Raw genomic sequence first — 10632 nt, 5'->3', positions numbered from 1 at the left:
ATACTAATTTTCTGTTTAAGGAGTAGTTGGCAAAAGAATCTACCCATTCTGTAGGTGGCCTCTTTATTCTGTTGGCTGTATATTTTGCTGAAGTTTCTTAACTTTATATGATCCTGTTGGTTGATTCTTGGTATTATATCTTGTGCAGTTGGGACTCTGTTCAGGAAGTCCTTGCCTATGCCTGTATCTTAAAGTTTTTACCAATATTTTATTCCAACAGATCCAGTATCTCTATTATCATATCTAAGTCTTTGATTCATTTTGATTAGATTTTAGCACAGGGTGAGAGATAGGGGTTTTGGTTTATTTTTGTGCATGTGGATAACAAATTTTCCTAGGAAAGTTCATTAAAGAGGTTATTTTTTTTCCCTAAAGTATATTTTTGATCTTTAGTCAAAAATTAAGGACTGGGCTGGCCAGATAGCTCAGTGGACTAAAATGCCTGCTTACGCAGAGCACAGGGACTGGAGTTTGATTCCCAGCACCATGTGCCAGTCTCAAACCCGGGGCATGCTGAGACAGCCTTTAAGACTGGGTGTGGTGGAGTAAGCCTGCAATCCCAGCGCTTGGGTGGCTGAAAACAGGAAGATCACTAAAAGTCCAATAGTCCAATCTATGTAGTGAGGCCCTGTAGACCCTGTACCAAATACATTAAAAAAAATAATGGCTGAAGGACAGGAGAAATACCACAGCAACCTAAGTGCCTGCCTGGTTCAAGGACCCAAGTTCGACCCTCAGTGCTGCATGCTGTGCTGGGCACCAAATCCAGGCGTGGTGGTGTATGCCTCTAATCCCAGCACTGGGGAGGCAGAGACAGGAGGATCACTATGAGTTCAAGCTGCATAGTGAGACCCTGTAGAAAAATAACAACAACAACAAAAAAAAAAAAGCCAAAAAAACAAAACAACAAAAGGTTCAGGTAAACTGGAGCTATTTCTGTATGCTCAGTTCTATTCCATTAGTCAGTGTGTCTGTTTTTGTTCCAGAATCATGCTGTTTTTATTACTGTGAACTTTTATAATGTAAAGATTAGGATTATAGTGCTCCTTACTTTGTTCTTATTTCTCAGGATTGCTTTGGCTATTCTGGGTCTCTTCTAGTTGTATATAAATATTAGGATTGATTTTTCTAGTTCTATGAAAAATGCTTGTGGCATTTTGATTGAAAACACATCAAATATATAATTTTTGGTAATATAGCTATTTTGACAATATTGAGTCTGCCTATCTAGGAATAGCAGGCATTTTCCACCTTTTATTGTCTTCTTCAATCTCTTTTTTTCAGAGTGCTATAGTTTTAGTTATAGATGTCTTTCACTTTTTCATTAGGATAATTCCTAGGTACCTAATTTTATAAGCTACCTTTAATGGTGGTGTGGTTGTGTCTAGATGTCCCTCCAAAACCTCATGCTGTCATAGGTGAGACTTTTTAGAGGTGGTTGGATCTAGAGTGTGTGATACTGGGATTAAATGTATAATACGGAGATTAAGCATATGTGATTATTAAATTAGTCTACTGATTGATTTGGTATAGTTCTGGATATGGATAATGGGAAGGCCCACTCTGCCTGTGAGTGCTACTGCCCTAAAGGTGTATAGCTTGGAAAGAATATGAGGAACAGAAAGAGGGGTGCTGCCACCACTTGTTGCTTGCTTCTTTGCTGCCTTATGCCACCATGAACTGTTTCCTCTCTGTGATGTCTCTCTGTCACACAACCCTGCCTCCCAGCCAGTTGACTAGGAAGTGAAACAACCTGTGAACCAAAATAAACTTTTCCTTCTTTAACTTTTGGTGTCATATTTTATCTTAGCAACATGAAAAAGTAGCTAAGACAAATGGGATTGTTTTCCTTATTTCTTTTTGGTGGATTCATTTGTGTGTGTGTGTGTGTGTGTGTGTGTGTGTGTGTGTAGGAATACTATTGATTATCACATGTTTTTTTTTTCCTATGCTGCCAGTTTGCTGAATTTGTTTATTAGCTCTGACAAACTTTAGGTCTTCTATGGAAAGGATCATGTCATATAGAAAAAAGGATAGACTTCTCCCTTTCCTGTTCACATCCTTTCTATCTATTTCTCTTGCCTGATTGCTGTGGCTAACATTTTGAATATTGTACCAAATGAGCGTGGTGAGAATGAACACCATTTTCTTGCTCCTGATTTTAGATGAAATGGTTTCAGTTTTTTCCCCGTGTAATATGATGTTGGCAGAGGGTTTGTTGTAAATAGATTTTAGCAGTTTGAGGAAGGTTGTTCTATACCTATTTTTGTTAGGGTTTTTCATGAGTGGATATTAGCTTTTATCAAAAGCTTTTTCTGCATCTATTGAAGCGATTATGTGATTTTTATCTTTATTCCAGTTTATATGGTGCATTTATTAATTTACCTATATTGAACCATCCTTGAACTGCTGGAATGAAGCTGACTTTGTTAGACTATATGAGCTTCTAATGATTTGATGTATTCTGTTTATAAATACATCATGAGGATTTCTGTATCTATGTTCATTAAAGAAATTGGTTGGTAGTGTTCTTTGTCTGGTTTCATATCAGGGTAATTCTAGCTTCAAATAATGAATTTTGCAGTGTTCCTTCCTTTAAAATTCATGGATATATTTGAGGTGTGTTGGTATTAGTTCTTCCTTAAAATTCTGGTAAAATTTAGTAGTGAATCCATCAGGTCCTGATCTTTTCTTAGTTGGTTGATTTTTAAGAAAACTACTGCCTCTGTTTTCATTCCCCATTATTGGTCTCCTCAGAATTTCAAAATCAGTTCAATTTTGAAATTTATTTGTGTCTAGGAACTTATCCATTTCTTCAAGATTCTCTAACTTACTGGAATATAAAATTTCAACATAGTTTCTTATAACTTTCTCGATTTCAGTATTGTAATTTTGCCATTTTAATTTCTAATTGCTTTATATGAGCTTTCTTTCCTTTTGATAAATTTAGCTAAGGCTTCATCAATGTTGTTTATTTTTTCAAAAAAACAATTTATTGACTCATTGAGCCACTGTATTTCAAAATCTCCATTTCATTAATTTCTGCTCCGATCTTTATAATTTATTTTTTTCTACAAATTTTGGATTTGAATTGCTCTTGTTATTCTAAGACCTTGATATGCATTATTTATTTGGGATTACTCTATTTTTGGGTTATTTATTTGGGATTATTCTATTTTTTTTAATGTGGGCATTCAGTTCTGTAAACTTCCCTCTTAGAATTGCTTTCCTTATATTCCACCCAACATGACATAGTATTGGAAAATAGCTGTGTAGTCTTTTTTCCTGGTATCAGTGCTAAAAGGTACAAATTATTTTATCATGTATAAAGACATTTAATTTATTAAACAAATATCTCTCTCTTGCTCTTGCTCTCACTCTCTCTCTCTCATTGGTACTGGGAATTAAACCTAGAGCTTCTTCACTGAACTACATCCCTAGACCTTTTCAATTTTTTTCCATAAATTTATTGAGAAACAAATAGCAATGAGACACTTTCAAACCAAACTGGTAGGACAGTTTCAATAATTAACACATTGTATACATTCTTCCTAGTGGTTAATTGCTATACAAGATGCAGACATGATATCCTACTTACAAACACCATTAGAACAAATCCCTCTCTATTCATTAAGAGAATGTAATTGTATATTGATCCTAGCCATTTGAATACACAGATACAAAATGGACATTCATCTGCATCCCCATTTTGTTCTTAAGTTCCGTTATTTGAATATTATAAGTGTGTAAACTCAGCAAAATATTCTAAAAGAGTCCAGTAGTCCATAATAGTATTATGTGTTCTGCTTGACTGGTAATGTCAGAAATTGTTGATCCGAGTCCCCTACAGCTCAACATAACAGCATGGCTTTACTTCTTATACTTTGTTTTTATACTTTTCTGCTGGATGGTTAAGACCAAGGTAAAGCAGGACCTATGCAACAAGAGTTGTAGCTTTTGGGTCTGATAAGGTCAGTGAAATCCCCTCAGGATTTATCCTGAGATCCTGTACCTCAGATTGTAGAACCTTTGTCAGTGTCAGCCATGTGGATGAATCGCGGCCACTGCTTGGCCAGTGTGCTCTCTGTGAAAACTTGAGAGAATGTTTTCTCTCTATGTGACTCTCCTTAGGCACACTCTACATCATTGATCACTTTTCTCTTTTTTTTTTTTTTTTACTTTTGAGACAGGGCTGGGCTAAATTGCTTAGGCTGGGCTCAAATTTGTAATTCTCTTGCTTCAGCCTCCAAGAGTGCTAGGATTACATGCTTGTACTACCATATCTGGTTTAAACAAATACTCCTATATTTGATATAGTTGCCCTCTAGAATGCCTATGTCTATCTATCTATTATCTATCATTTATCTCTATATATCTATATACATATATGATTTATATCTATAGCTATGTCTTAGTTACTTTTCTTGTTGCTGAGACAAAATACCTCACACTCAGAACTAAGGCATAAGAGGTTTATTTAGCTTATGATTTGTGGAGGTTTCAGTCCATAGTTGGTTGGCTCCATGGCAGGGTGACACATGGCAGGGGGGATGGCAGCAGAAGATAGCAAAACTATCAAAGGCAAAGAGGAGGAGCAAGTCTCTTTCCTATCCCTTACATTGTATGTAGGCTACCTACCCTAGGACTCATGTAGAACTCACACTCCAAATCCCAGCACTAGACAATGGACCAATCACAAACCCTAGATTCAGCCACTTCCAGAAAGCCTGACTCCCCATGACACATGAAGCTTTGGAGGAGCATCCAGACACAAACCATAACAATCACTCCCTCTTCCTCTCTCTGTATTTCTCCCTGTCCCAGTCCCTCTCCCTCCCTCCTTCCTTCTCTCCCACTTTATCTCTCTCTTGGGTTGGGGTACGCAGTGTATGTGAATATATCTATGTTTCCAATATATTTAGAAATAATGCTGTAAGTTCTATGTGAGTTATAAGAGGCCACATTCTTTTTCCTTTCCTTTTTTAAAATTTATTTTTTTGGTGGAACTGGAGATTGAACTCAGGCCCTTGCACTTGCCAGGCAAGTGCTTATTCTACCGAGCTATCTGGTTGGCATTTTCTCCTTTTCTTGATGCATATCTTTTTGTTCTCCCACCTTTTTAGATCAAGATACTTTTTGGGTCTTTCTGGTAACTTACCTGCTTTTTTCACAGCTCTATCGTCTGTGTTGGAGCCTGCGCAATAGCAAAGAAGAGCGTATTGACTTGGATGCGGAGGAGGAGCATATCCAAGAGGCTCCAAAGGAGACCATTGAAATAGGTGATTAATGACTCAGTCCATCAAAAGTTACTCCCAAACAGCAGCTTTAATGAAACTTACACAAAATGCCTTTGTCAGAGCTCAAATCTCTTTCCTGCAGCAGGAAATGGGTAGGGGTGTGATGAGATGAATCAATCATTTTAGGAAGTTCACTATGAAGCCTGAGAAGGGAAGAGAGGGAGGTTCAGCCATCTGAGCTTCCTTATCACTCTTGTTGTATGATGCTCCTGAATCAAAGGATGGAGTGTCTGCCATCTGCACTGATTTAGGGCACAGTCATGGATACAAGAATCAGAGAATTTCTGACATAACCTGTGTACTGAGAATAGATGGAACCAAAGATATGTTCAGTTCTAGTGATGTCAGGTGTATGGGATAGAGTCATCCTTGGGAGTTCTTATGCTTTATGTTGTAAAACTTATAAAATCAAATTTCTCTGGAAGCCTGAGATGATACATAGTCTGTGTTCAGAGGCCTATACCTTTAAGTTACTACTGTTTTCAGCTTTCTCATTTCAACTTTTCTTCCCTACAAGGGAGAAGTGAACACATGTAGAATGGATGTGTGTGGCTTGCAGAAGTATAAGCGTTCAAGGTCATGTGCTTTACTTGGCATTAGGCTGAAGCCTCTCTGAAGGAGAATGCACAGAAGAAGTAGACAAGTTCTAAATCTGATCAGGAATGTCACTGAATCCTAGCTCTGAAAAAGGCCCTACAGATTATTTGATCTTATTGCCTCATTTTATAGACACACAAATTGGAGCTCAGGTAGGAAGAGACTTTGTCAGTGGTCCTAACTTGAATACAATCTGCTCATAGTCTCTAAGGACTTTTCAGTCCTGAAACTTCTGACTGATGGAGCCAAAGACAGGTTCTTTGTGTGAGAGTACTTTACATGATACTCCACATATCATAGTGCTATAGGAAATAAAGTGATGCTTGAGTATCAGGATTGGTTACAATTTCCACCATATTGATTGATTTTAAGGAAGAGTTTTCTAATTGGATTGGTCTGGAAAAGGATGGGAAGCATCCAGGATTCTATAGAGGGTAGAACATCCACACTGGCTATAGAATTGATGATGTCTAAAGCTAGGATAACAGACCAAATTGAATTCTCTTGATTCTTGATGAGATCATGGGGGAAATAAAACAGAATATCCTTAAGTACTGAAGCACAACAAACTAAGCTCTCTCGGGGGACCACAAGTGTCACAACTACCATTTTCTGAGAAAGAGCAGCACGAGGAGGCTTGCAGCTGCATCATCATCCTCATATCCTCACCATGTTCCATCATCATATAATTGACTATGATAAGATCATCGAATATTTTAATTATAGATACCTTTTTTAAAAAAATTGTATTTGGTTGTTACATGGTCTCACTGCACAACTCGGACTCGTGGTGATCCTCCTGCTTTCAGCCTCCCCAGCACTGGGATTACAGTCATGTGCCACCACACCTGGACTCTGGCAGACTCAGCCCACCCTGGGGGCAAGGCTGGTGTGACATGTGGTGCTGGGGATTGAATCATGGTCTCTGTGCTTGCCTAAGAGTACCTAAGCAGGCGCTTCAGTCTGCTGAGCTATCTTGCCGGCACCAATTATAAATATCTCAGTCTAATGATTAGCTTTTATGTCAAGTCATCATTTTAAGGTAGATATTGTCAGTATAAATTTTCCAGTTTTACAAATGAGACAAAGAAACTTCCTGAAAGCCTTGTTAGATGCAGGTAAGCATTTATTTCTCAGTTGGCCTGGTCAGTGAGCTCAACACTTTTTGCCCTTTTACCAACTTACTGATTTGGTAGAGTGAGTCAAAACAGAGAGGTACATGAAAGCTTGGCTCTTTCAGGTGGGAGAGAAAAGGGAAGGAGAGGTGAGGGGAAGAGTTAGTCTGTTGTGAACCACTAGAATTGATGGATGTAGCCAGTTCACTCCTTAGTCAACCAGCCTCATTGCTTTCCAGTGATGGAGAAAACAAACATGAGCTTATGTACTTCAGATGTGGGCTTTTCATGTGCTTTTTCTGTTACAGTTCTCCAGTCCATTGCTAACACTTCTCTTTCATAAACTATTACTTAATGTGATTGTTTTAAATAAAAATGAATGTATGTTGATTCTGATAGAAATAAAATTCAAGGTAATTGATCCCAAGGACATAGAATCCTTCTAGTAACAATGTTTTAATTGTAAATTCATTTGTCTGTATTATACTGTTCCAGTTCCTGAAAATGGGAGCGCTGGGCATTTACCACCAAATAGTAGATTAAATGCTGTATGGAATTGCACCGCCCCTGGAAGTCGCTTCTATTTCCTCTTGGATCTATGTCTGATGATGCTTTATGTCTTGCTCTTGATACAGAAGTTCCTGGGGAGAAAAAAGGATGCTTCAGGAGGGCCTATGACCTATTCTGTGGGCTGGAACAGAAGGGACCCAAGTTGAGCAAAGAGGAAGAAGAGGCCATGAAGATGAAGTTGACAGACACCTCGGAGAAGCCTTTGTGGAGGACAGTAGTGAACGTCAATGGCATCATCCTGCTGACTGTGGCTGTCTTTTGCTATGCATACTTTGCATAAGTTCTGTCTTTGGCCATAGGCCTCCAGGCTGGCATCTTTACTCCACCTTCCTTTGGTGCCATTCTGTGGTACAGAAGGGAATTTGGTCTGTTGTAAAGTTTGCCCAGTTAGATAAATGGGTACATGTGTAATTATAGGCAAGTGGGAGAAAAATCATTATTTCACTGTTAACTTATGTATTTGAAGCCAGTGTAATACAGCCATCTGTACATAATAAAGTTCCAGAAGGAAAGTTCAGGAAAAAGTCAAGCTAGGAACAGAAGCCCTGGGATATCTGATGGAAGTCAGCTGTATGTGCCAGCCTTATTTATAATCCTTAAATATTATTTTTAGCATTTGGTCTCCCCGGTTTCTTACTTTCTGACCTTCTTCTAATTAAAGAAAACTAAAGAAATCTCTTTCCTGACATCATATCCCTCTCAGATTTTTGTCAGTATAAGAAAAATTAATCTAATAGACTGATGAATGCGTGAAAGCTGACAGTGGGAGCTTGAGATGTTCCTACCCTGGGCATTTGTTCTTTGAGGAGGAAGCCTTAGAAATGTAAAACTTGCCCAAAAGGGAGGGACCCAGGCCTCAGTCTGAGGCTAGTGGAGAAACAGATAATCTTGAGTCCAGGGAATTTTCTGTACTTAAACATGTTTATTGTGTGTTTCCTGTGTTTGGGATTCACTTATTTTGGCATTCACCGTGCCTGGATTGTCTTAACCACTCAATGATGTTTGTTGGCTGAATAAATAATTTGGGCATTTATTTATAGATACTTGTCTGGCCCTTGGTTAATGTGTTTTTTTAATTTTTTTTTGTCTGCATAAAGTACATGGTAGAGTTAGAATGCACTCGCCAGAGCCTGCACTGTCTCATAGTCTGACATTGACAAATGAAACTTAGAAGGTGACACTACATTACATGGCAGAGCAAATACATCTGCTGGGACATCCATCATCTCAAGAAGGCAGTCCTCTGCCAAGAAGCACTGAAACAGTTACTGTATCCTGAGATTCTCCTCCCTATGAGTTCACATCACCACAACTATTTCTTTGTAGGGTGCTTTGATCGGCAATAATCTACTGATAAAAGTTAGGGCAGGTGTTTTATTGTTCCAGATGGCACCTTTAGCTGAAAGGAGTGTGTTTCTTGTAGTTTCAGAGGGACAGTTATTTTCATTTAATGTAAATTAAATTAATTAATTTAAAAAGCTCTATGTGTGAAATATCAGTGATGTGATTCCACTGAAGTTAAAAGTCAACATGGGGGCATTGACTGGTTTAAGGCTATCTTAGAAAAATGCTGTGTGTGGTTTCAGGGTATGGTAATTGCTCAACAGATGAAGAAATGGCTTTTTCTTAGAGCAGGAAGGGCAGTTGGAGAGCATTATTTGAAGTACCTTCTCATTCCCATTAAGCTACACAGAAAAGGAGGAAAAGTGGAGAGTTTGATATGGTCAGAATTACTCAGAGGACTCAGTGTTGTATGGATTTTTTGATATGTTTGGAGTGGATAAAGGGAGAGGATTGAAAACCATTGGTTGGAATGGGCAATTAAACTGTCTGGGTTATCCTATCTTGATGCCATTTTGGGCTTGGCTAGTGAATTACTGTATATATTGTGGTAAATTATCTCATCTCTACTATGTACTTTTCTCTTTCAAAGAGGGAGAACTTGATGCTTACAGCATTTACTTGCTTCCTTAAGTGTGAAAAGGACACTTTGAGGGAATGGAAGATGCATACATGAAAAAGGCTATATAGGTGCTATATTAAAGTACATTATAGTTTCATCAATTGAAATGTATTAATTTGATAAAAACAAAAACTGTAAAAACTCTAACACTTAGAGAGTGAACTAACATTTATAAATAGCAAACATAAACTTAATTAGCATACAACATGGAGTAGGAGGCAGGAGGTCAGGATGGTTGAGAACAGAATTTAGCAACTTGAACAGTTAAATTATAGCTAAAGTCAGGCATGGTGTGCACCCTACAGTCTCAGTCACTGGAAAGGATAAGGTGGGAGGATCACTTAACCTCAGAATTTAAGCCTAGCCTGGGCAGCATAGCGAAACACATCTCAAAAAAACAAAACAAAACAAAACAAAACAAAACAAAACAAAAAACCATATAAATTTGAAGAGGATGTTTGGCTTCAAAACCTTTAGAAGCATAAGGCCAGTAACTTTATCTTCATAATGTGCCTTTAGAGTAATCTGAGCCATTTGGGTAACTTGGGGCCAGTAAATGCTAACTTGTATTAGAATACAAGTACAAGGGGTGCAGGGAATATTTAGTTTTTTCCTCAAATTGAAGGTGGCATTATACGTGGGGCAGAATGACTGTCATTATGCTCAGTTTATAGATCTGAAAAAATAATGTCTTATTGAGTCAAAAAGTTTCTTTAAATATATAATTTAAAAATGAATTTCTTAAGACAAAAACATAAATTTCCTCCCCTGAAAAGCAAAGTTGGTCCTGGATCCCTTGACTGACATGGGAACGTTGCTTACTTCTGTACAGCTGAGTCAGGCACTGGTGTTCATTTAGTACATTTCTAACTTTGGAATGCACCAGAACTTGTTCTTTCTTAGTGCTGAATGCATCTCCTAAATATGCAAAGGTGCTTGAGTTTTTCTCCCAAGCAAACCTTGGGAGAAAACTATGTGTTCTTGGTTGGAAGAGAGCCGTTTTGCATCAATACCCCCCATTGCATCCCAAGAAAAAATCTCACCTACCCTGTAGATTATAATATGGTGTGCAAGGTTGAATCAGTTGCCC

The 10632-nt window shown here is 38.1% G+C and overlaps 1 protein-coding gene across 1 annotated transcript in view; it reads left to right on the top strand.

The window, feature by feature from the left end:
* Positions 1–8620, top strand: part of Slc5a1 (solute carrier family 5 member 1) — an 80779-nt gene extending 72159 nt beyond the window's left edge. The window contains exons 14-15 of the mRNA XM_004645498.2: positions 5174–5279; positions 7645–8620. Coding sequence (XP_004645555.1) covers positions 5174–5279; positions 7645–7859 — 321 coding nt within the window. The 3' untranslated portion in view covers positions 7860–8620. The remainder of the gene's footprint in view (positions 1–5173; positions 5280–7644) is intronic.
* Positions 8621–10632: the final 2012 nt, after the last annotated feature.

Source organism: Octodon degus, unplaced genomic scaffold, assembly GCF_000260255.1.
Source record: "Octodon degus isolate 3935 unplaced genomic scaffold, OctDeg1.0 scaffold00230, whole genome shotgun sequence".
Taxonomy (NCBI): domain Eukaryota; kingdom Metazoa; phylum Chordata; class Mammalia; order Rodentia; family Octodontidae; genus Octodon; species Octodon degus.
Note: the sequence above shows the minus strand (reverse complement) of the source record. Positions and strands in the feature narration are given on the sequence as shown.